The sequence below is a fragment of the Canis lupus genome, chromosome 17, assembly GCF_011100685.1.
Source record: "Canis lupus familiaris isolate Mischka breed German Shepherd chromosome 17, alternate assembly UU_Cfam_GSD_1.0, whole genome shotgun sequence".
NCBI classification, from domain to species: Eukaryota; Metazoa; Chordata; class Mammalia; order Carnivora; family Canidae; genus Canis; species Canis lupus.
The window spans coordinates 26184841-26211956 of NC_049238.1; the positions used below are offsets into that span (position 1 = coordinate 26184841).

General features: G+C 42.7%; 1 protein-coding gene across 1 annotated transcript in view; it reads left to right on the forward strand.

Annotated features, from left to right (window-relative positions):
* Positions 1–26457, forward strand: part of LOC119877191 (latent-transforming growth factor beta-binding protein 1-like) — a 46851-nt gene extending 20394 nt beyond the window's left edge. The window contains exon 3 of the mRNA XM_038562401.1: positions 26156–26457. Within this exon, the coding sequence (XP_038418329.1) occupies positions 26188–26457 (270 nt within the window). The 5' untranslated portion in view covers positions 26156–26187. The remainder of the gene's footprint in view (positions 1–26155) is intronic.
* Positions 26458–27116: the final 659 nt, after the last annotated feature.

Here is a 27116-nt window from a genome sequence, read left to right on the forward strand (position 1 = left end):
TTTGCAAAGCAGTAGCCACCTGAACTGTCTACATATTAAGCTGGTTTTTGGTGGATCTGGAAAATGTTTTAAAATCGCACGTAAAAGGAAAATGAGAAAAACAAGGGTTTGGGATCAGAGGATGAACTCATTGGCTTCTTTGACTTTTCATTGTTGCACAACTCCAGGGTTAAGTGACATTGATGCTTGGCTGAGTGACATGGGGTAAGGTTTCAGTTGTTACAACATGACAGTACGTGCTCGTCATCTTCAGTGGGCGTCCTGACAATGGGAAGGGGGTGGCTTAGACTCCTATTTGGAAATGATCTAGGAAGTCAGACATCTAATTCAGCTGCCCCATCCCCGTTCTAACCCAGGAATCTTCCAGGCACTTTTAGCACTGACCACTTAACTCATACTTGAATCCTCCTAGAGACAAGAACCTTACTCCTTATGACCACCTCTTTTACTTTACAGACAACTTTTTTTTTAATATTTTATTTATTTATTTAGGATAGTCACACAGAGAGAGAGAGAGAGAGGCAGAGACACAGGCAGAGGGAGAAGCAGGCTCCATGCACCGGGAGCCCGACGTGGGATTCGATCCCGGGTCTCCAGGATCGCGCCCTGGGCCAAAGGCAGGCGCCAAACCGCTGTGCCACCCAGGGATCCCACTTTACAGACAACTTTAACTGTGAAAAATAAAATTGATTTTCTGGAGCTGAAACATGCTTCCTTATAACTTCCATTCATTTGCTAGCTTTTACTTGTAGATGATAAAAAGAGTCCCACATGGATAGGAATTCTTCAAAATATTGGAAGAGGTAAGATAATTACATATGGTTTATGACTCTTGAATATTCTCAGTTTGCTTCTCCTTGATGGCATCTTAAAACATCTCCATAAAGCAAATATTTGCTGAGTACCAGCTGTATGGGAAGCACTATCCTCAATGGGTGCTAGGGTGGCAGACCTCTGTGGGGACACAAAGACAATGGGTCCTGCCATTGAAGAGTATGCTACAGTGTGAAATGGATCAGAAAAGCCCATGGATCGATAAGAGAGAAGCCAAGTGCCACTGGGGTTCAAAGGAGAGAGATTGATCCTAAACTCAGCTCTGTTAGAAAAGTGCCAGTGCAGGATCCAGAGGGAACGGAGATAGGTGCAGGGTGTTTTTGAAGGCTGAGTCTGGGAGTAGGGCATTCCAGGCAGAGAGACCAGTGTGAACCAAAGTCCAGGGGTGCGAACCATAAGTTGTGTCCAGGAGTGGGGGAGTGTTTTTGTTTGCTCAGACAGTAGGATGCTTGGAGAGGAAGGGAAGGTGACTGGGTGAAGGTGGTAGGTTGAGCCAAGGGCTGGGAAAAGCTGGATTCCCCACCTCACTTGTTCATCCAGCAGCACCATGATTCCATCGCAAGAGCACAGGCGTGGATTCGAGTCCAGGTATTGTCCTGACTGTGGATCCCAAAATGGAGATCTGTGTCCATTGTAAGGGGGATCATACAAAATGTAAGTGAAGAATTCAGTACCCTGCCTGGTACGTAGCAGAGTCTTGGTAAACAGGAGCTGTTAGGATTTCTGAATTTGACAGGCTTTGAGAAGCTGGGGGGTGACATGGACAGAGCTGCAGTGGGGTGCAGGGTGGTTGCAGGGGAAAACCACTTCAGAGGCAGTGCCCCAGGTTAGGAAGGAAGGTGTAAATGAGCAGAGAGGAGGCACCGACATGGATTAAGGAGGAAGAGTCAGATTTCATGTGTTGGGCAGGGGAAAGAGGGGAGAGAAGTCGCTTCGGGTTTTCACGAGGGAAGGACGGTGGGCCAGAAGGCAGTGTTGGGCGTGGGGCCTGCTGCGGTGGAGAGGGAGGCTGAACGTGAGGGGTGAGCGGCGGTGGGGAGACTCCGTCCAGGCTGGCACCCGGGGAGCCAGAACCTCAAAGGGGCTCATTTAAAAAAGCAGAGGAAGGAATGAATTCAAGAGACCCAGTGAAAGCAAAATTGGCGGAGACAGTCTGACAGATGATTCCTGGTGTCTTAAGAGTTCTCAGGGAAAACCCAATACAATCATCACATTGTTTTTACTCACACACACACACTCACACACACACTCACACACAAGTTCAATCCAAACACCATCTATTATTTAGGTCTGTTAGTTTCCTCAGAAAAACCCTTCAGGAAATCCTCTGCTCTCCCAGAGAATGTGTCTATATTTAGAAGACTTTTAGAGAAAGCCTATTGTTACATTTTCGTTTATGGGCTAAGCACCAAGAGACTGTAGAAATGTAAATTACACACGGCAGTGGGTAGAAAGCTGCCTTTTTTGTGCTATTGAAGCCCATGAAGCAAAAAATGTGACTGGTCCTTTGTGACCCCAGGGAACCCAAGAAGGGTGACACTGGCAGGGACCACAGAAAACCCCTTGTATAATAGAGAGGAAACTGAGGCCCAGAGCATTGTGACTGGTCCAGGGTCACACAGCTCATTAGAGACAGAGCCTGCAGCCTGATGCTAAGCGTTCCTGCTTCTTGAAGTAACCCATTCTTCCCAGACCAGGACCTTTGGGCTGCATTCCCAGGTGGGTGGCCCAGACCCCAGGGTCTTCAACGAGGAATGTGTGTATGTGTGCATGTGTGGTGGGCGGGGTTATTCAGGGACCATGCAGCTCCAGTGCTTGATAGCTGGACTGTGGGAAAGGACAGAGGGCTGACGTGAATGATTATTGCTATGCCCTCATGATTGTTAGAAGAGCTAGCATGGCTTGCTTTCTTCCTTTCTTATTAAAAAAATATATATATATTTAAAAGATTTTATTTATTCATGAGAGACAGAGAGAGGGGCAGAGACACAGGAAGAGGGAGAAGCAGGCTCCATGCAGGGAGCCTGACTCGGGACTCGATCCTGGATCTCCAGGATCAGACCCTGGGCTGAAGGCAGGCGCTTGACCACTGAGCCACTCAGGCGCCCTTAGGGCAGTGCTTTTCAAACTCATGGGCACAGAAGTCTCTTGGAGGTTGTTTTTTTTTTTTTTTTTTTTTTTTTTTTTTTTAAGATTTTATTTATTTATTCATGAGAGACAGAGAGAGGCAGAGACACAGGCAGAGGGAGAAGCAGGCTCCATGCAGGGAGCCTGACGCGGGACTTGATCCCGGGTCTCCCAGATCAGGCCCCGGGCCGAAGGTGGTGCTAAACCGCTGAGCCACCCAGGCTGCCCCTGGAGGTCGTATTAAACTGCACATTGTGACCTAGAAGGTCTGGAGTGGGTCTGAGATACGGCATTTTTTACACAGGTGATGCGGTGTTATTGCTCTTTAAGTTTCCTTTATTGGCTGAAGACTAATCATCAAGATCCCTTCCAGCTCTAAGATTTTATGGCTCTGCCGTCAGAACTACCATGCCTTTGTGATCTTACCGACTGTCAGCCCTCTGCTACGTACATTACAGACATGATTTCTGGTCTTCTCAGCAACATCCAAAGGAGATACCATTCTCCCCATTTCCAAGATGAGGAAATTGAAGTCTCTTGAGTTTAGCCAGAATCCTAGCCTGAGTCTTCTGAGTCTAACACGTGTGTGATTAACTGCTATGCTATGTTGCTTTCCCTTATCCGTGTAGGTACTGTTCCCAAGAAGAACTTGTATGGCATTGTCTTTTCTGACCCCATGGGTTAGGTTTGCAACCCTAGAGAAAAGGCTCCCAGGGAACTCAGTAGTTATTAGGAACTTTTCTGGTTCCCAGTGACCTTGTTCTCTTTTCCTTATGGTGGACCTAGTAGTGGCTTATGAGAGTGTCTCAGGTGTGCAGTGGTGGCACTTCATTATGAAGTACATTTGTGATATTCAGACTGTTTCCAGTAAAGTTTGCTATCGGTCTCAGAAATGCTTATTGTATTTGCAAGATGCAAAGTCTAGACCCAAGTGTGGTCTCTGGCCTAGTGGACCACACTATTCCCCTGTGAAGCTTGTTGAGCTGTGATCATTGGGCTCCTTCCCAGGACTTATGTGGATTAGGCCTGGTGACCTGCATTTGAAAGTTCCCCAGACTGTTTTGATGTAACCAAATATTTAAAACCATGGTCTTCATGGTTCTCCAGATGTGGTTTCTGGACTATCACCATAAACATCACCTGAGGACGTGTTAGAAATGCAAAATTTGAGGCCCCACCCCAGACAAATTGAATAAGAAATTATAGGGCTGGGTCTAGTAGTCTGTTTTAACAAGCCCTCCAGGTGATTCTAAAGTTTGAGAACATGAGATCCTTGCTCCTCCAAATTGTGGACCAGCATTACCTGTGAGTCTGTTGGAAATGCAAGACCTCCAGCTTCACCTCTACCGAGTCAAAAATCTTCATTTTGATGAGGTCTCTGCATAGCCACATTTGAGAGCCCTGCTCTAGACAGTGATTTTCTTTCTTACCTAATTGTGCATTGTTAAAGATTTGAGGGGGGAGGGGCAGAGGGAAAGAATCTTCCAATACACTCTGCACTTGGTGGGGAGCCCAATGCAGGGCTCGATCCTACGACCCATGAGATCATGACCTGAGCTGAAACCAAGCGATAGATGCTCAACTGACTGAGCCACCCAGGTGCCCTGATTGTGCATTATAATCCAAGAGGCCTTAAAAAAAATACCAGTGCACTATCTCCCCCACCACCCAAGGCAGTTAAAGCAAAATCTGTGAGGTTGAGTGGGGCCTAGCCATCTAGTTTGTAAAATTTCTCAGGTGATTCTCATGGAGCAAACCATGGTCCACTGGTCAAAGCAGTTCACTGGTGCCTAGTTGTCTGCAGTCCTGTTCTCATACTTAAGGGATGGGGTAAGACTGAGAAGGAGTCAGGGCTCCAAGACATTCCTCCTTCCTGCTCCCAGAATGTGACTGGACACCCAGGCTCTGGAGATGAAGGCTCAGGGACTGGTCAGGAGGACTCCCTGCCCAAAGAGATCAGGAAGGATAAGTTCGCTTGATAGTTTCAGGGAAGAGTTTGAGAGATTGAAGGAGATTGGGGTGGAGGAGATGGATAGATAACACATTTTGGTACCAGGTGTGGAAATGAGAGGGATGGAGTCTCTTCCGTAGCCTCAGGCCACAGGGCTTCTCACTCCTAATGCACCCGAGAGCCACCCTAACAGTGCAGATTCCTGGGCCCTGAGAGCCAGTTTCCTTAGGGCTTGGGAAGGGCCCAGGAATTGGCAGGGTTAACATACTCCTCCAAGTGATTCTGGTATAAAATTTCAGTGCCCTCCTCTGAGACTTACACTGCTTAAAGTTTCTCTTTGGTTATGGGGATTACCTGGAGAAACTGAAAAATACAGGTCTTCAGGGCTCATCCCCAGCTCTTTTAGTTCAGCGGGACTGGCAGGGCTCTGGAATCCGTATTTTTTTTTTTTTAAGATTTTATTTATTCATTCATGAGAGACACAGAGAGGCAGAGGGAGAAGCAGACTCCCTGTGGGGAGCCTCATTCGGCACTCGATCCCAGGACCCGGGGATCAACTGAGCTGAAGGCAGAGGCTCAACCACTGAGCCACCCAGGTATCCCAGGAATCCTTATGTTTAATAAGCAGCCTCTGCCTTTCAGATTCTCTCAGAAACCCTCAGGTATCCACTGAAGTCTATCAGGGGCTACCCAGGGGGAGAGGTGAGAGGAGAAGTAAGGTGTGTGTGTGTGGGGGCCCTCAAACACCCCTGCTTTGTTTCATATATTAGGCTTCAGTGTAGAATTGCATCTAAAGAGAGGATTTAGCCTTTTATTAAGTGTTGAGAGTGAGTCCTAGCTGCCCATGGATTCAGACCACTCTGAATTTGTTAGCTCAATGACCTTTCAAGCTACAGTTGAGAACAGCATCTGCATTATGACCACCCATCCTTCCTGTCCCTTGACCTTCAGTCTCTGAGCTGCCTTGTCCTTGTCCTGTGGTGCTGACTGTGCTGAATGACCATGACCCTACTCCTATCATGGAATTGCCAGACTCTGCCTCGTGCCCCAGGTATCATGCTACTTTGCCACTAGTGCAATGCTGGTCACCCCAGAGATCCCAACTGCACAGCTCATGGTACCTTAAGACAAGTGACTCTCAAACATGACTGTGACTTAATTTTCCATACATCAATCACCTGGAGTGCTTGATAAAGCAGATTGCTGGGTTCCATATGTCTGAGGTAGGGCACGAGAACTTGCATTGCCAGTAAGATACCAGGTGATGCATGCTGCTAGTCCATGGACCATCCTTACAGCCCCTGCCTTAAGATTAAATAGTATTGATATCGGTGGAGCCTGTTTCTCCTACTACATGTGTTTCTTTCATTGGGCAGTCCTCTTTTGGTGTTAAAATATGCGAGAAGAGGAAAGGTCTTGCCTGAAGAGTAACCAGTAAGTAGAATGAAGAACTCCGTGTAGGGGAGGATTATGGCTCAGTCCCGAATGTACTCATAAGGTTGCCAAGCTGACAACAGTCTACTACATGGTTTCTGCAGGAAAGTGCATTGCACAGTGGGTTCCCTTGCCACTCATAACACAGACCCTGCCAGAAGTGGTTGTGACAGTGACAAGGATCTGGCAATTGCTTTGCATTGCCTAGGGCTTGGTCAAGTGAGAGTGTGACAAACTGTCACTGAACACAGGTTATTAGAAATGCAAATATTTTCTCCTCCCTGAAACAAGTAGTGAAAGGAAAAAGTATGATTAATGGCTCCTTTTTAAGGACTGTCCCCCTTTACAGCCTCAGACTTCTGGGCAGAGCTGGGTGTGGTGGTATGGCAGAGAGGGGTGGCCTCCCAGTGGCCAGGCAGACACAGGGTCGTGGTCCCTGCCATCAGGTCACAGGTTGTCACCAGTCACTGGTGGAAAATCCCCTGTGGCTGTTGAATGGTTTGATCAGGCAAATGGCTATAATTGTTGTTACATAAAAAAAAAAAAAAAGCCCTCAAGCTTCTTGATTGGGTAGTGGTTCAGCTCTATGGTGAAATATATTTAATTTTAGTTTTCAACAGTGCACCTGGATGACTCCACTAACTAGTCTTGAACAAACACAAAGCTTTAGTTAATAAGGTAATTACATTTGTGCAGGTGATAGGGCAGGCATCTGTGGGGTGGTGAATAGAAAATGTGTGTGTTTAACGTTCAGTGGGGTGGAGTTAGCAAAACCGCCTTCTCCTTTTGTGCTGGTGTGTATGGGTCAGTGCTGTCTGGGAATTAGGATGAGTGCTTCCAGATGAGTACGAACACAGCTGCTGGTAGGCACTTAGAGGGGGTACCCTGGGGAGGGTAGCATCAGGGTCTCTTCTCCAGGGTGCTCTCATAGGTTTTCTAGCTCTCTTTATCTTGCCTGCTGAAGGAAGTAGAAGATAATTGAAAACAGAAGAAAGTCCTGGGTATGACATTAGGAAAAAATGTCCCACTTGTAGGTCTGCCCTGTTCTGCACTGGGCTGCCCACTTTGGAAACATCAGATTAGAATTTTGTCCTTCCCTCCTAGAATCACAATGGATGGAATAATAAAACCTAAAAATTTGAGTGGGCTTCTTGGATTCCAGACACTGTGCTAGTTGTTGAACATTGAGGTAGGTTCTTTTTAGGGAAGTTGTATCATTTATGTGCTTAATAAGCTTGAAGTATGTGTATGTGTTTAGCTGAGGGAGATTGTGTTTAACTGAAGAAATGGGGACCTGTTCAAAAGCAGAAAGACCTTTTGAGAGACTGTACCTTGGCCCTCCTAAATACACACACAAGGGCCAGGGGTCATTCTATGTGTGATTTTCATCTCTACTTAGTCCCATCCTGCTTCCTCCCCAAAAGATGAGACTTTTTTCTATCCCCATTTTATAATGTTGAACTTGAAGCTTAAGAGGGTAAAGATTCTGACTCCAACCCTCATACTCTTGGACACTGAGACAGAGTACATATATTCAGAGCTGTGCAACTAGGTGATGGAGGAACTTGAAACAGTGCCCACAGGAGGAGTAGCTGCAAGAATGAGTATACATGGAGTCAGGAGGAAAGAAGCCACAGGCAGTGTGGTAGAGCTTTCTTTAAATACTGGGGAAAAAGGAGTTAATGAATGGAAGCTATGGGTAGATGGGTTTTAACTCAATATAAGTCAGTTTATTTATTTTTAAGATTTATCCGTTTTGGAGGGGGAGAGAGACAGCATGAGTGGGAGGGGCAGCGGGAGAGAGAAAACCCAAGCCAACTCTGTCCTGAGCATGGAGCCCAATGCAGGGCTTGATCTCACGACCCTGGATAACGACCCCAGCTGAAACCAAGAGTTGGATACTGAGCCAACTGCGCCACCCAGGCACCCCAAGGAAAAATCTTTTTAAGATCAACTGTTCAGAGATGACCTGAGCTATTGGTAGGTGAAGATCCTTACTGGAGGTACTTGACTTAGATTGTAGGGGAATTTTAATGCTTGGATGAGGTCCTGCTTAGTCTGAGAGTCTCTGACTTAAGCTTTGGCCACAGCTGGGCCAATTTATCTGTTGTCCTAGATTTCCTTGAGTTTTATAAGCTGTTTGGTGGAATTGCTTTATACGGGCATGGTGATTTTGTTTTATACAACTTTATTGAGATATAATACGTATACCATGTAATTCACCCATTTAAAGTGTTTTTTTTTTTTTTTTAGTTTTGTTTCTATATATTATAAAACGGTAATAAATATATATAACAAAATTTGTATTCAGTTGTGGCAATTATTATCAAAGGTGAGTATTTCTTTCTGTACCTGGTATCTTGGTCAGGCAGGCACTCTTTGGAAATCTGGCCTCGTATTTGATCAGTTCAGTGCTTGAGCATGCATAGAAACAGAAGCCTGTGTTGGGTTTTCTCCCTGCTTTACAGGATTCGTGAGGTTATTAATCACGTCTGTGCTAGTTTTCAGTTAGAGGACTTGATCACACGGCCACAGCTTTAAGTGTTCATACAGGGTAATTGAGCATGGTAGAGTTAGTAGAAGGCCTGGAATGAGATCGATGATTCTTCTTTGAGACTGTTTCTGTAATGCATTGTTGCAAGACAAATTATCCTACTACTTAGTGGCCTAAAACAAACATTGATTTACTTGTAATTTTGCAATTTGGCAGGGCTCAATAGGGACAGCTCCTTTTGGTACCATGTGACATCAGCTTGGGTAGCTTACGAGTGGCTTTACTTCCAAGAAAGAATACTCACATGGCTGGCAAGATGATGCTGGATTCTGGCTGTTGTGGTCGGGAGCTCAGCAGGGGCTGTTGGTTGGGGGTCTCAGTTCTCTTCCATATGGGTCTCTCCATATGGTTGCTTGGGGTTCCCTATAACATGGTGGCTGGGGTCCAAGATGTAAGAAGTATTGGTTCCTGGTGTCTTTAATGTTTGGGCTCTAAGGTCTCAAAATGGTGCTTCTGCATTTCCTTGGTAGAACAGTTATACACCCAGCTCAGATTTAAGGGAAGGGAACATAAGCTCATCTTTTGATGGGAGGAGTGGTGTTTGCCGCTAAGGGGTGGGGTGGTGGAATTATTTGGGGCCCTCTTTAGAAACTGGCTACCGCAAAGAACCATAATAGCCTTCTTTTCTTTTTCTTTCTCATTCCCACTCCACAGAACCCTGCTGCTAATCACAGTATGAGCTGGTGATGACCAGTGGGTAGAAATCTAAGAAAAATAAAAAAAAAAAGGGTACCAGGAATACACTATTTTTAGGGGATTATGGCTTAGGAATAAATGACTTCATGGTCTGTTAAACAGGCAGTTGTAAGAAATTCATGATGATTGTATTTTTCACAACTTTATTAAAATCTCTGCTTCCAGAATTTTGTATAAAATTTCCTTATTTTCCTTCTCTTTATTATATTTTTCCAGAATCGATTAGAAAACTTAGTTCCACTTTGTAAGAAAACAGAGGCAAACAAAACGACTAGTAATGTAAGTTGGTTATTCATGGCATATTTTGAACAATACAAAGAATTATTTGGATTAAGTCTTTAAAAATTTCTGTGACTATTTACTTCCCTGAAAAAAGCATTAAGATTTTGGGAAGAGTAACACTTAATTATCATCATCCACTTAATAAGTTTGCATACAGTTTTCGAAGGAAATAGTTAAAGTTGACAATTTCTAACAGAAAGATAATCCTAGCTTTTAATAATTATTTAAATTTCTGTTTACTGATGACACGGTTTTTACTTCTGACCTGATCAGAGGTTACAGATTGTTGAAGAGATATTAGAGATCGCTTAAATTGAAAGGTAATTGAGATACAGATGGAAGGGTAGGCCCACTGTAAAAAAGGAGCCGTTAGACCAATTTGACCTTCATAAGGATGTTGTAAATGAGAATCCTCTTTCAACAATTTTATATATTAAGGTTTTGGAAAGGGAGCTTTGCTTGTTCCTTTCAGCTGCTTGCTGATGAGCCCTCAGAGTCCATGGTTCTTTTTCAGCTTCAATTCTGAAAATACTTCTATCACATTTCACAATAAGAGTTAGCAGCCAGGGGACTAATTGTTGACAAATAACATCATCTGCTGTGCAGCTTCCTTCATTAGAGGAATGGCCTTCTATTTCACAAGGAGGATTCAACTATTCTCTTCAGGGTGTAAGAACCTAATTATTGTGGCCTCTGCAGCAGGGGCCATGTCCACAGGTTGTCAGATGTTTGTGTTCTGCAGTGACGCTCAGGCATCAGTGACATTCGCAAGTGTTTTTATTTTAGTGAGGAAAGGCTCTGGCATGGCTTGGAGTGTGTGTGTCTTCCAGGGTGGTGTGTCCTTGGTCACATAATACTCTTAATTTACCTTAAGGAATGCTGTCAAAATAAATGGTAATTTTCAAAGGCTCTGTTCACTCATATAGCTATTATTCTTTATTCACTTAAGACAATTAGTTTGTAAATATGAGAATAATTACATTTTAGCTTAATGATGCTGTCCATCTGTTGCCAGCACAGTTTTACTCTGGATGATTAAGTATGGGAAAGAAAGAAAAAAAGATAGTTGCTTATTTTTAATTCAGTGTGAAAGGCTGCTTTGTTTTAGGTAAATGTAAAAAATCTAATGGTGGAAATAAAATTATATTCCAGATATAGATATGATCTATTTCTTAAAAGCTTCGTTAAAGGCTATTTTGGGGCACACGTGGGATGAATTTGGTACATAGAGTAATAATAGCTGACACCTGTCTAGTGCTGCTCTGAACCAGGCACTGTTTTAAGTGGCTTGAATATAGTTAATCAATATAGAAATGCTTTTTTAAAAAATTCCCTTTTTACAGATGGGAAAACTGAGATGAAAAGAAGGTCATAGAAATTTACTCAAAGGCACACAGCTAGTCACCATCTGAGAGGGGACTTGGTTTGGGCTTCCTGGCTTCAGTGGGTTCTTTACCACTAGGTGACACTCCATAATCAAAGTAATGATTTCTGTCTTAGTCTTTTTTCCTTTTATTTTAATTCAAGTTTCAGATACTCAGTTCTCAAGTTGGCAGTCATTTTAGCCTTATAAAACTTATTTTTTATTGCTCTTATATTCAAAAAAGCTTCTCCTATATAACATTTTTGGTTGATGAAAATAAAAGAAGTCAGCTCTTGAAGCAGATTAAACATGTTAATAATAGTACGAGACATATTACCCAATCATAGTATGTTAAGAATAAGTTTCAAAGTAAAAATGTAAGTTCCAATATAGTACAGTTACCATAAAGTCTAGTGTATGGTACTCTGTCTCACATATTGTTTAGATTGTAGAAATTACAGCCCTTAAAAATTTAAGCATGTTTACACAAGCCCTTAAGTGAATTAATATTACTTTTCAAAAAAGTATTGTTGATTTTTTGCCATCCTATAAAATAACAGGCTATTTTAGAAAATCTGGAAAGTATAATATGGTATAAACAAAATTAATAACATGTAATTTCACCACTCATAGGTAAACAATTCATGTTCGCATTTAGGTGTATTTTTCTTCCAGCCTTCAGTCATGTGTTCATTCATTCAACAACTATTTATTATTTTCTATGAACCAGACTTTATTGTAGGCCCAAGGGAAAAAAGTAGTGACCAAAATAGTCTTTCTCACTGTGGAGCTGATGTCTTAGTGAGAGAACAGACATTGAATAGATAAATGTCATGTAGGGATAAATGCTCTGAAGAAATAGGCAGAGTAAGGGAATAGAGACCCAGAGGCTGCTGCTTTGGAGCAGCTGGTCACAGGAGGCTGAGTGATGTGACATATAACATCTAGGGAAGAACACTACAGGTGGAGTGCTCCCAGTAAAAGGGCCTTACGGTGGAAGCAGGTATGAGGGGAGTATGGCACTCTAGGAATGCTAGGAGATGATGTGGGACAAGTGGTGGAGACTTGCAGCCATAGACAGAAGGGTCTAGCATGTGTGAGAGGGAAGCCCTGGAGGATTTGGAGGAGAGGGGTGATGTGGTCTGGCTTTGGTTCTAACAGGATCCCTCTGCCTGTCCGAGTGAGCACAGACTGCAAGGGACAAGGTAGCCAGAGGAAGGGTTTGAGGGAAGGTGGAGAGAAATAGTTAAAGTCAGAATGTATTGAAAGGTAGGGCTAAAAGGTTTGAGATGGATTGGATGGGTGGTATGAGATAAAGAGTCAAATATGACAATTGGGTGTTATGCGTTGAAATATTACCCTGCTCTAATTCCTTTGTGGAAGTCTTAACCTCCAGTTTCTGGGAATGTGACTTTCTTTGAGAGAATTGTCATTGGAGATGTAATTAGTTAGAAGAGGCCCTACTGGATTGGAGGGGGTGGCTCATCCAATATAACTGGTGTCCTTGTGAAAAGGGTAGCTGGACACACAGATCCTCAAAGAGGGGAGCCATAGGGAGGGATGGCAGCTTCCACAAGCCAGGAGACACCTGAGATTACCAGGAGCCAGGGGAAAGAAGTGGTACAGGTTCTCTTACACCCCTCAGAAGAAAGCAACCCCTCCAACACCTTGATTTCCACCTTCCTGTCTCCAGAACAGTGAGATGGTGACTTGCTGTCATTCAGGCCATCCAGTGTATTTCCTGACAGCAGCCCCCGTAGACAAATGCAGTTGGTGAGCAGCTTGGTGAATGGCAGTGCCTTCTAAGGAAATGAATGCTGAGGAGGAGCCTGTGGTGGAGATTGGGCTGAGGAGGGGCTAGGCTCCATTTGAGGAAGTCTGTTAGGTCTCCATATGGAGCTATCTATGAGGCAGTGGAACGTAGAAATCTGGAGTTCGGATAGGAGGTCAAGGCCTAGATTTGACTGCGGGCACAGTCTCCATAAGCCGTGGGACTGGAGGAGGTCACCAGGAGACGGGTCCAAGGACGAAACAAGCTTTGGGAAATTTCAGCAGAGGTCAGGAAAGGAAGGAAGCGCAAGAGGGAGACAGAGAGAGGGGCTGTCAGCCTGTGACCTCTCAGCTAAGGGAAGACAGTAGTGAGGAAGGAGGGACTGATCCACTCTGGCCAGTGCTGCTCTTGGCCAAGAAGGAAGAAAGCCCACTAGATGGGCAGCATGGAGGTCATAGGCAACTCTATTAAGATCTGGCTTAGTGAGTGGGTAGAGGTGCAGAGTTGAGGGGAGAGAGTTCTAGAGCGAGTACAAACTTTTTTTTTTGAAGTATTTATTTATTTATTCATGAGAGAGAGAGAGACAGAGACAGAGACAGGCAGAGACACAGGCAGAGGGAGAAGCAGGCTCCATGCAGGGAGCCCGACATGGGACTCGATCCCGGGACTCCAGGATCACGCCCTGGGCCAAAGGCAGGCGCCAAACCGCTGAGCCACCCAGGGATCCCCGAGTACGAACTCTTTATGTATTTATTTTTTAATTTGGCTTTACATCATTACTATTAATCAGGCCATTAAAAATGTCTTGGAAACATTATTTTTAATGACTTCTCACATTCCATGGTTTTTATCCACTTGTTTTATGGGTAAGAGGTTTCTATTTTGTACTACTGTATTGATTGTAATACTGCAGTGAACATATTTGGGTATCAAATTTCCTAGGTTAGGAATAGCAGAACACACACCAAACGGGCAGAGGGTGAGGCAGAGAGAATCCTCAAGCAGACACCTGCCGAGTGCAGAGCCCAGTGTGGGTCTGGATCCGAGGACCCTGAGATCATGACCTGAGCTGAAATCAATAGTAGATGCCTAACTGACTGAGCCACCCAGGCCCCCTTGCGTTTTGCTACTTAATGGCTTTGTGGTAGATTTCTCTAACATTTGGCCTCATACTCCAGGGCCAGGCCTATGTGTTACTTCTCTCAGCTTTCAGAAGATCCAGTCCTTAGTTCATGATCTCAGGGAGGTCTTTCCTAATACCCTAAATCCCATATGGGTGAGCCCCCACTATGTACCATGCTCTTTTTGAAATGCTTATAATAGTGATAATGACTATTCCAGTCAGTCTCCTGCTAGGGCCATGAGTTTCTCGAGGTAGAGATGACATTTTCTTGCTTGTGGTTCTATATGACTGTGCCTGGTGCAAAATGGAATGCAGAATTGCCACTCAGTTTTTGGTTCAGTGAAGGACCAAGGAAGGCACAGGTCGAACTTGGCAACTGGCCCTGGGGCACAGAGCAAGGGTGTGGAGTTGGGGTGATGCAGACTCAGCGTGGTGTGACTCCAGAGCCCAGCTTCCTCTGCTTTCATCAGTAGGTGAGCCTGGGGCGGGGATTTTCTCGCTTCTCTAGGAAACAAGCCATTCTACGAATTCTTTGTATCTTTTGTGATCCCCTGGATACAATAAATCAAAATATTTGTCATTTACCCAACGAGGGCCCCTCCTTTCTCATTCCTTCTATACCTTTTGTTCCGGCACATAACTAATCAGTGATTTTTTAATACTTGTCTTTCCTAACTGGACTCTGATCTGCTTGAGAGCAGAAGATTTTTTCTCCTCTGTCTTTATCCAATGCTTGGCACAGTGCTACCATATAAGGGGGAGGGTCTTAATGTGTGAATGAGTGAAGAAAGATAATATGATGGGATTAAAACACATTACAGGTTTATTACTTGGAAATAAATGGCCTTTCTTCTAATGAACTATAAAGATGTCAATTATAATCATATGTGCATAATATTTTACAGTCTGTAAAACTCAAGATTAGTCACAAACCTGTATTTATCATACATGTGTACTAGCACTAGTGCACAAAATAAAACTGCTGTTAGAGGAGGTGGTTAATAGCTAACAAAATAACATTGGGCTTTTAGTCACATTAACAGTATCAACATTTAAAAAACTCAACAGTATGACATTAAGATTCTCATTTTGAATGGTTGTAATACCATGCTTGATTCCATATATATGCTTCTTTTGGATTTTTCATTGATATAAATAACGTGGCTGTGGGCAGCTGACTTATGTGCATTATTTCCTTTTTTGACTATTAGAATATATTTCTAGAAATAAGCCAACTGAAATATTTGAAACCTGTTGTTAAACTTTCTAAAAAAGGCTTATACTATTCTACCACCTTTGTGGCACTTTATAGTAATACTTTTACATGACTTTGAAAAAGCTAGCCAAATATTCTATCTCCTCAGTTTTGTTTGTATTTTTTGATGACTTAATTTGGACATTTTTTTTTTTCAATTTTGTCTTTAATTTGTTAAAGACACTTTTTAAAAAATATATATAAGAGCATTTTCTGAAACTTTTTTTCTGGCTTCTCTCTTCCTTTTGCTATTTTTAATCAAACGTTTACATTATCTAAATGGTATATCTTTAACTTTGCTTTCTTTTCTTTTCTCACTGACTTTAAGAAAAAAAAAAAAGCTAAGAAACGTTAATAAAATGGCAGTAATAAGACCAGAAACAGAACCCAGAAAAAACCGCTGGTGGTTTTTCATTACATGACTTACGACTTAATTACGTTATATTCCATGAGTGATTTCACAGTTATTGATGGCATTGGGAGGAGTGTGTTTGGCCTCAGCTGACCACCTATTTTAAATTAAATCACAGAGTAACAGGCTACTCCTGCTGAGTGCAGGCTTCCAGAACCTCAACCTTCCAGAACACAGCTCCTGGGGAATTAGGCAGATGGCGGCTCAGTACTTAACATCAAGGCCTTCAACTCCTGAAAAAAAAAGCCATGAAATTCTGCCCACGACCTTTGTGACTTGTATTCTATGTAATTTGTGCTGACTGTCTGCTTGGTTAAGTTGTCACTTGAGATTGAGTAGATTACAAGAGCAAGCAAAGTAGGAAAGAGTGGGAGAAAGCCCATGCTACTTGACAACCTGACTTGGAAAGAGGACATGAGACCCACACACCCCTTAGGTAGTTCACGTGGGTGTTCATAATGATCAAAACCCAAAAGGATTAGTCTATGTTTTGGTGCTTGGTTTCCCCTATGTAGAAAATCCAGTGATGTGGAATTCTTCATTATTCCTTAAGGCTGGATAGAAAGGCAGTGGGATGTTATGCTAATATTTTTTGCTCTTGAGGGATTTGGAGGAAGCTGACCCGGGGACATTTGCAAGGCAAGCCCAGCATTTATTTGGGTTTGGTACACGGAGCAGACAGTTAGACTAAAATGTGTGACCTCATGCTATGTTTCTTGTGATCTGATATCACTCAGTGTTATTGAATAACTTCAAAGGGCAGCTGGGAATTACTGTGAAGACACACACAGCAAAGCCATTTCTCACCTGCTGTCTCTGATCACAGAAGACACAGTTAGACTCACATTTCTCTGCGGGACACATGCAGTAGACATGCTACAGCTTGTTTGGAGAGAAAAGCAAGGGGCAGAGAGTCCCACTGTTGGCCCTGTGTGGGTTGGGACGAGTTTTAAATAGAACTCAGAGTTACTTTTTTAGAATTAAAAGCAGTAGAGGCTGAGCTTCAGGCATGGGTTACTTCCTAAAAATACAGTCGCTGAATTTTTAAAAAAACATTAGGATCAGCTTGTCAACTGGAGTCGGAATCAAATATGGAAGAAATGGGAGAGTATTCGTTTGGAGTAAAATTTGAGAATTTGTTTCAAATGATGAAAAGCTGTTTTCAGAAGACTGATCTGGCCTTCAGGATGGAGGAAGATTTTTTTGCATATCTTGTTCACCCACATCTTGATGTTGGCTTTCTGCAAATCCAGAATTTGCTTTGTCCAGGGGGCAATTTCTGACACTGACCTGCCTTATCTTGGTTAGCACCTTTTCACCCTCAGACTAAGGAACAATTTTTAACTGCCTTCAGTTCTTAGTTGCTTTTTGTGGCATTTTTTTAAAAAGTTATTTTGATTTTGAAAAATAGGAAAATATGCAGAGTAGTACAAAGGGGTACAGTAGTAAATCCCTATTTATATACTATGCACAGCTGTTATAGGTAGGCTCATTGCCATATTTGCTACCCATCTTTCTTATAAGAAAAAAAATTTCAGTAAAGTGATTTATTTTCTTCTCTGGTATTATTCTGCTTCTTTCTAAGAGGTGATCACTGTCATGAATTTAGTGTGAATCCAGTACATATTTTTATGCTTTTGTTGACTTCATGTCTATAAAAATAACTAGTATTTAATATGTTTAAAAAATTGCATGGACAGTTATAATCATATAAAGAACGGTATCATAAAGTAGGATCATATAATTTACTTTCTCAGTGTGTTATTTTCAAGATCCCTCCATGTGGCTAGGTATAGATGGATCATGGTTTTAACTGCTGTATTTCATTGTATGAACAGTCCTGTCTGTGTCTCTTTGAGTACATGACAGCCTAGAAGTGAAGTTGCTGGGTCTTAAGGTTTTCGTATTAGAACCTTACTAAATATTGCCAAATTGCTTTTCAGAGAGGTGAGTATAAAATATCCTGCGAGCAGCATATAAGAGTTCCCATCTCCTTATATCTCTGTTAACACTTGGTGGTAACAGCCTTACTGCCAGTCTCTTTACTGTAGAATTGCATCTCAATGTTGTTTTGATTTTCAGTTTTCAGACAATTGGAGAAGTTGAATACCTTTTCACATTCATTTCCCCTCTCGTTTCATCATCTATGAATAACCAATTCATACCTTTTTTTTTTTTTTGTATTTTGATTTTTAGGAATTCTTGATATATCTGGTTATAATCCTTTGTTAAATCTATTTCAAGTGTCTGTCATTTGTCTTCCAATTTTGTGTATGGTGTTTTTTAAATTATGATCTAGTCAAGTTTGGGGGGCACCTGGGTGGCTCAGTTGGTTAAGCATCTGACTCTTGATTTTGGCTCAGATTATGACCTCGGGGTTTTGAGACTGATCCCCACATCGGGCTCTCGACTGGGTGTGGAGACTGCTTAAGAGTCTTGATATAGTCAAGTTCATCAATGCTTTTTTGATTTTTTACTTAACTGTTACAGATTTCAGAAATTCTTCCTTGCCCCAAATCATGAAGAGATGCTGTCACATTTTAAGTTTTTAAAGATCTAGAATGGGTAGGGCTCGGATTTTTTTTTTTTAAAGATTTTATTTATTCATTCATGAGCAACACAGAGAGAGAGAGAGAGAGAGAGAGAGAGAGAGAGATAGAGGCAGAGACACAGGCAGAGGGAGAAGCAGGCTCCATGCAGGGAGCCCGATGTGGGACTCATCCCGGGTCTCCAGGATCATGCCCTGGGTTGAAGGCAGCGCTAAACCGCTGAGCCACCCGGGCAGCCCTCAGATTTTAATTCTTTTAGATTAATGTCTGTTCCAACACCTTTAAATAGTCCATTGTTTCTGTACAGGTTTGTTGTATCTTCTTCATGTAGCAAGACTCCATGCTTTAGTCTAAGCTTTATATTACATTGTATTGATCTTTTTGTCTGAACCAATTCTGCATTATCACATAAAATAGTTTGTAGAGTCTTTTCGATTATTTACATAGACATTTACTTAAATTGAAGATGATGATAAATTTGTTTCTTCCTTCCAGTTTTTAGACCTTTTCATTTTCTTGTTTTGTCCTGTTGGCTGGAAACTGCAATATAGCATTGATTATTAGAGGTTATTGTAGGTATTTATACTAGTTTCCAACTTTGATAGGAATGCTTCTGCCTTTGTCTCAGAGCATTTGCTGTAGGTTTTGGTATGCCGTTTATTGTGGGATTTGGTGTAGATACTGTTTACCAGACCAAGGAAATCCCCTTGTATTCCTGATTGGTTAACAGTTTCTGTTTGTTATCAGGAGTAAGTGATGACTTTTATTGGAAGATTTTCTGCACTGATTGAGATAAGTTCTCATTTAATTTTTTTACATGGGGAATTCCATAGATAGGTTTGCTGACATTAAAGCCATCCTGTATTTCTGGAATTCTGCTTGCTTTTCTGTGTTTGAAATACTGAGATTTTATTTAGGTATTTGTATCTGTGTTTTTAATTGGTTTGTGTTAGTTTTCTTTCAAGTATTACTGTTCTTGCCTGATTTTGACATTGAGGTCTTGCTACTCTCTTATTTTTTTTAACGTAAATCTTAGTTAAACCACAGTGCAGTGTTGGTTTCTGGAGTAGAATTCCGTGATCCATCACTTGCACACAACACCCAGAGCTCATGGGGTTAAGTGTCCTCTGTAGTATCCATCCTCTATCTAGCCCATCCCCCACCCACCTCCCTCTCCTTAAAGGAGTTTAATACTGGGGATCTGCTGACTCTCCTGACTCTGGTAGGGGCAGGTCCTAGGTAGTTTGGCCTCATGGTGTTCTACCCCATGCTTGTGGAGCTTAGGATCAGGTGAAGAAGGCTCGGGAGAGTCTGCAGATCTCTGAACTACTCTGTGCATGTAGTACCTCACAGGAGCACTTTTTGCTTCTACTGCATCTGAACTTCTTAGGTAATTCCCTTTTCCACTGGAACGTGCTTTTCCACTGGAAGCTTAGTAACTTACCACCTCTCCTATGAGTGTATTGTGATGTTCTTTTCTGATAGTCCTTGACCAGCTTGTTTGAGTGTCACATCCCTTCAGAGTTCTTCTGGAACACATTGGGTCTGGGCTTCTGAAATGGTTTCTTTAACAGCATATTGTTTGTTTATTTTTAAGATTTTATTTATTTGAGAGAGAGCGAGTGTGAACATGTGTATAAGCAGAGGGGAGGGGCAGAGAGAGCGGGAGAAGCAGACTCCCTGCTGAGCAGGGAGCCTGATGTGGGGCTCAATCCCAGGACCTTGAGATCACGACCTGAGCCTAAGGCAGATGCTTAACTGACTGAGCCACCCAGGTGTCCCTAACAGCGTATTGTTTATTTTATTTTATTTTATTTTATTTTTTATTTTATTTTTTCAGCGTATTGTTTAAATAAAATCTTTAAAAATAAACAAATATTTATTCATGAGAGACAGAGAGGCAGAGACATAGGCAGAGGGAGATGCAGGCTCCATGCAGGAGCCTGATGTGGGACTCGATCCCGGGACTCCAGGATCACACCCTCAGCCAAAGGCAGACACCTAACCACTGAGCCACCCAGGCATCCCAACAGCATATTGTTTAAGTGCCACTACAGAGCTTACACATTAGCAGAGTATATTTTAATACTGATTTTTGTTGGATTGGAGATTTGATTGAAGAGGCAGGATGCAAATGAAGTCTGGAGGTGTACACGTTATGACGTAACAGATTAGGAGCCTTCTGATTATATTCCCTTTACAGATCCTTTGGAAAGGAGTGGCTCTGCTTTCATACTAGTTAGTTGACCAAGATGAAATTAAAGCTCCTGTCCTAGGCTACAGAAAGTTCTACATAAGCCAATTAACTGACCTCACGGTTGATGATAATGTAGTTTGGGAAATAAAAGAACTTGATGAAAGGGGATGGGCATTTGGGTGATGAACAGATTGTGGTGCAGCGGGCAGGCATTTGGGAAGGACTTCATAGAGAAGATTTCACATGAGCAAGAGCTTGGTGGGGGGGCTGTGTTTCACAACAGGGCACCATGTACAGAGATGAGGAGTGGCAGGCTTCTGCAGGATGAGCCATGGGCAGTGAGGGTGGAAAGGGGGTTGGGGTAGGTATAAAGGGTCTTTTTTTTTAATAAATTGATTTTTTATTGGTGTTCAATTTACTAACATACAGAATAACACCCAGTGCTCATCCCGTCAAGTGCCCCCCTCAGTGCCTGTCACCAATTCACCCCCCACCCTCCCCCTCCCCTTCCACCACCCCTAGTTCGTTTCCCCGAGTTAGGTATAAAGGGTCTTGAGTGTATCTCATGGGCAGCTAACATGGGTTGAAAGTTTTTGAATGAAGGAGAAAAAATCCACAGAGCTGCATTTTACCAAACCGAGTCTGTCAGCAAGTCTGGATTAGGATTTTGTTCGAGTTTGGCTGCACATTGCAATCATCTGGAGGCTTTAAAAAAACAAAAAGCAAAACCCAAAACTGGTGTCTGAGCCCCTTCCCCAGAGATTCTGATTCAGAACCTGGAGTTAGCCGGGGGTTTTGAGAGTTTTAAAAGCTCCCCAGGTGATTCTAATGTGTGGCAAAGCCTGAGAACCGGGGCCCAACCCGCTGATAAGATCTTGATGTAGTGTTTACTCATTGTGTTGAACCACTTCTGGCTGGGAAAATGCAGAATCAACTGGTGGAAAAAGTATTTTTAAAGTGCTTCTGTAACATTTATTTATAATATTCCACATAGTTTGGTGCCTCGGTTAGAATAACCGTTTTCTCATAAGTGCCCACCAATTTTTACATTGGAAGTAGATGGTGACAAACTTTTGGAAAGCACTCATAATAATCTTGGGAATTTGGCCACATGGAAAGTTTTAAAATCTTTTTGCATTAAAAATAAAAGGGCAACAACATAAAACACATTTATCACAGCAAGAATTCAATAAAATAAATGCAATTGTAGTGTGAAAACACCAAATTCACAAGTATAAAAATATAAATCCTAATGTATGGAAGTGCTGATTCACTATATCGTACACCTGAAACTAATACAACACGGTATGTTAATTATAGTGGAATTAGAAAAAAAAAAATCAAAAACTTGCTGGTGGAAGAGTGCTGGTTTCCAAACACTATATGTCAGTGGTTTTCAAAGTTGAGTATGTATCTGACTCATCTAGAGAGCAGTCAGATTGCTGGACTCTAGTTTCAGATTTAGCAGGCCTGGGACCGCCCAGAATGTGCACTTCTGAGGTGCTTCCTGGTCCAGGCACCACACTTTGGGGACTGCTACATGAGAACCACGACTACGTGACGGTCCCAGTTTCCTAGGAAGAATGGCTTGATAAAATGTGGTTGCAGGACTAGAATTTTGCTTTTCTTTTCATGTTGGGTGAGGGGCTGATCTTGGCAGTTAGGGACTCTGTCCCTGTCACCTCCAGCCCCAGGTCAAGCTGCTCCAGGGAGCTGCTGCCTGAGCCTTACTACTTTAGGTAGAAGAGCAAATTATCTAGTCATTCTCCTTATATTCTTTCAACAGTTACTGCAAAAGGGTGATACTGTATGCAGTCATACTGTTATATAACATGTTCTTTCTCATAGTAGAAAATTTTTGTGAGTTTTTAAAAAATTCTTTCCCTGCCTCCCACAGCCTACCAAATTTGAAGAGTTAAAAAAAAAAAAAAAAAAAAACCCAACCCCAATACTTATACCCTTTTTCATTTCTAATCCATCCATGTTCTCCTAAACCCACATTCTTATATGGTCTCAGTGGCATTTTGGAAGATTTCATGATTGGCCCCTATCTAGGTACCAACTTTTGTAAGCTGCTCTGAGCAGTCTTCCTGGTAGATTAGGGGACGTTTTGCAGTACACCTTGGGAGGGAGGAGAAGCGGAAATCAGTCTCAGATGTTAAAATGAAACATGCTTCTAATTGAAAGCATGAAGAGAATGTATACATGAAAGTGCCTGGGGGGGTGATCTCTGGCAGAGGCTCAGCTTTGAAAGCCCAGTCCTGTCCTCCCTCGTGGCCACTTCTGTTCTCTCTGGGTGGTGAGCCCATTTCCATTCCTGTGACATTCCATAAATAACCACGGCTGAGTAGGGACTCAGTGGTCATCAGTTGGCCAAGAAAATGCTGATAAATTAGAATCCTGAACCCTGGAAGTGCCTAGCTTTGGGCTTTTGAATTCTAGAAGCCTTAATTGGTAAGAGCTCTGGGGACCATTTTAGAAAAAGCAGTCACTGCCCTCTTTCTGCCCCCAAACATGTACAGGTGCAGAGGCCAAGATTAAATAATTTACCCCAAAGTCACCAAGGAGCTGGCTGCATTTTTCTTTGCTTTTTAAGAATCCTTTACTTTTGCAAGATTTGTTAAGCCTAGTATTCTGACACTTGACAGTCATTTCTTACCATTATTTTTCTAACTAATAGGAATGAGATTGTAGGAAGATGGGAAAGTATCTTCTCTCTTTTATAGAAATCAGGAGGTGAAGAGCTTTTAGGTCTTGGTTATTTGGGGATGCATGGTGGCTCAGTGGTTTGAGCGTCTGCCTTGGCTCAGAGGGTGATCCCGGGGTTCTGGGATCAAGTCCCATGTCAAGCTCCCTGTAGGGAGCCTGCTTCTCCCCTCTGCCTATGTCTCTGCCTCTCTCTCTCTGTCTTTCATGAATAAATAATAAATCTTAAAAAAAAAAAAAAGATCTTGGTCATTTGGGCTCATCCATAAACTGAGGCTTCTCTGGTCATATCGTACCTATCTATTTGTAAATATTTATGGACTATCTGGCATTGAATTTTATGGGAGATTTAATAGTAAGATCTGCCTAAGGACCACGAGTTTAAGTCAAAAGTGAAACTGATAACAAAATCAATTGGCATAAATCAATGCATTTGGACAATAAAGAAAGAAACTTAAGGAATCCCATCCATCGGCCTATAACATAACCCAATAAAATTTAAGTCTGAAATCTAAACTCCTTATTGTACCTTCCATGTGATGAAGTCTACTTACCTTACCCCACGGCCCCATAGCTCCTACTGACATTAAAACTCTGGCCACAATCTGGTGATTAAGGAGTACATGTCTCCTAGTTGGATAGGAAATAAAGAGCTCATTTTTTTTGGTTTGCCTTTCATTGTAACATTAGGAATGGTGTACAGGGCACTGGTATTTATTTATATTATTATAATAAATTTATTTTTTATTGGTGTTCAATTTGCCAACATATAGAATAACACCCAGTGCTCATCCCATCAAGTGCTCCCCTCAGTGCCCATCACCCAGTCACCCGTACCCCCCTCCCACCTCCCTTTCTACCACCCCTACCTAGTTCGTTTCCCAGAGTTAGGAGTCTCTCATGTTCTGTCTCCCTTTCTGATATTTCCCACTCATTTTTTCTCCTTTCCCCTTTATTCCCTTTCACTATTTTTTATATTCCCCAAATGAATGAGACCATATAATATTTGTCCTTCTCCGATTGACTTCTTTCACTCAGCATAATACCCTCCAGGTCCCTCTACGTCGAAGCAAATGGTGGGTATGTTGTCATTTCTAATGGCTGAGTAATATTCCATTGTAACATAAACCACATCTTCTTTATCCATTCATTCTTTTGATGGACACAGAGGGCCTCCTCCACAGTTTGGCTAATTGTGGACATTGCTGCTATAAAACACTCGGGGGGAGGGGGGGCACTGGCTTTTAAAAACAAAGTAGAGGGCAGCCTGGGTGGCTCAGCGGTTTAGTGCCGCCTTCAGCCCAGGGTGTGATCCTGGAGACCGGGGGATCGCAGTCCCACATCGGTCTCCCTGCAGGGAGCTTGCTTCTCCCTCTGCCTGTGTCTCTGCCTCTCTCTCTCCCTGTGCTCTCATGAATGAATAAATAAAATCTTAAGGGATCCCTGGGTGGCGCAGTGGTTTGGCGCCTGCCTTTGGCCCAGGGCGCGATCCTGGAGACCCGGGATCGAATCCCACGTCGGGCTCCCGGTGCATGGAGCCGCTTCTCCCTCTGCCTATGTCTCTGCCTCTCTCTCTCTCTCTCTGTGACTATCATAAATAAATAAAAATTTAAAAATAAAATAAAATAAAATCTTAAAAAAAAACAAAAGTAAAAAAGTGTATATTGGTTGATTCTAATCCGTGCAGCCTTCTGTCCTGTAAAAACAAAATAGTGGGTTGAACTACATTTCTGAAAAAACTCTGATAGCTTGTGCCAGGTGAAGTCTGTCACGCTTTTTGGGGTTAGGGATGGGACTTGGGCTTTTTTTTTTTCTCCCAAGTCTTATTTGGATACCTAAAATGTAAACTTGAGCCACAGAGCACAGTTTAAAAAGAAGGGCAAAGCATTTTCTTAAGTTTTTCCTTTGTTTCTGATGTATTTCTGAGAGGTACCCTAATAAAGTGGTTAAGAATGATGGTGTTGCGGCCAGTTCACTTGGATTCAATTCCTAGCTCTTCTATTTACTCATAATTGTGTGACCTTTGGCAAATTACGTAACCCTGGTCTGTTTCTTCATCAGTAAAATAGGTAAAATAAAATGTCTACTTACAGTGATTGCTGGGGGATTAAATTTGTTGATACCTTATTAGAATAGTGCCTGGAACATAAGAACCTGTTAATAAATATTAGCTGTCATTGTCCTCATTGTTGTCATTGCCATGATGTTATATTTTTATTTATTTATTATTTTTAAATATTTTATTTATTCATTCATGAGAGGAGACAGAGAGAGGCAGAGACACAGGCAGAGGGAGAAGCAGGCTCCATGCAGGGAGCCCGACGTGGGACTCAATCCCGGGTCCCCAGGATTACACCCTGGGCCGAAGGCAGGGCCAAACCACTGAGCCACCTGGGCTGCCCTTTTTTATTTTTTTTAAAGATTATTTATTTATTTGACAGAGAAAGCACAAGAGGGTGTGGCAGAGGGAGAGGGAGAAGCGGACTCCGCACTGAGTAGGGGGTCCCATGTGGGGCTCGATCCCAGAACCCCGGGATCATGACCTGAGATAAAGGCAGATGCTTAACCGACTAAGCCACCAGGTGCTCTGCCATCATGTTTTTTAAAAAATTATTTTAAATTTATTTTCTAGAGAGTGTGGGTGGGTGGGGGGGAGGGGCAGAGGGAGAGCCTGAGAACCTTGAGTAGGTTCCACCCAGTGTGGAGATCATGACCTGAGCTAAAATCAAGAGTCATCAGATGCTTAAGTGACTGAGCCCCCCAGGCGCCCCTCCATCATGTTTTTAGATAGTTTTAGTTTTTGGTGGAGGGAATCCTGGTGCTACTGTGAAGGCTTTGGAAGAATTTGTGAAGTCTACAATGTTTTTCTTCAAAGTCGTGTCTTCTGTTGCCTTTCTGCAGCAAGCTGTGTTCCACCGTGCCAGAATGGAGGGATGTGTCTCCGGCCTCAGCTCTGTGTGTGTAAACCGGGGACCAAGGGCAAAGCCTGTGAGAGCACAGCTGCCCAGGACACCTCATCACCAGGCTTTGGAGGGCAGAGTCCTGGGGCTGCTTCCTCCTGGGTCCCCCCTGAGCAAGCAGCAAAGCACACTTCATTGAAGAAGGCAGACAGTCTCCCAAGAATCAGCCCTGTGGCCCAGATGACCTTGACCCTGAAGCCGAAGCCTTCAGTAGGACTCTCCCAGCAGATTCATTCTCAGTGAGTAGTTTTAACTTGCTTCTACTCAGGCGCACCTTAATTATTGTCCGGGATGCATTGCTTTCAATCCACTTTTCCTGCACAATTTGCTGAAATCACTTGGATAATGATGTCTTGTTTTTCCTTAAAGTTTTACATTCTAAGTTCCTACATCAGGTCTCTTAAAAGTATTTGGTATGCATGCTTAGCCTCTGCAGGGAAGATTGACCATAAACATAAACTGGAGCATTAGAGAGGACTAGGGGAATCAAGGCAGGATGGACATTAGAAAGATAGTTGTTTGTGGTCCACTTGTGAGTTAAAAAATTCTTCTTTTGGCGGAGGGGGAGGGGGGGAATGTCTAGAGTTTTGAAATAATTTAAGAAGAGATGGCAGGAACTCTGCTCTGCACAGAGAAGGTATTCAAGTGAGCGCGAGTGCTGGGAAAACCTTTCTCAACCTCTGTAGCAGGTTGTCTCTTCCATTAGCACCGTGTGTACCTCCCAGTTGCCAGCCAGGTCCATTTTTGGTGAATGAGCTTGTGTTCTATTTATGGGAATGTGGTTTGTTTTTTTTGTTTGTTTTCCCTTAGCATTTGGAGGTAAGTGCCATTCGGAACACAATGAGGACTCCTGGATAAGATTGCTTATCCTGCCCTCTTCAGCGGCCTCCGCCTCCTCATCA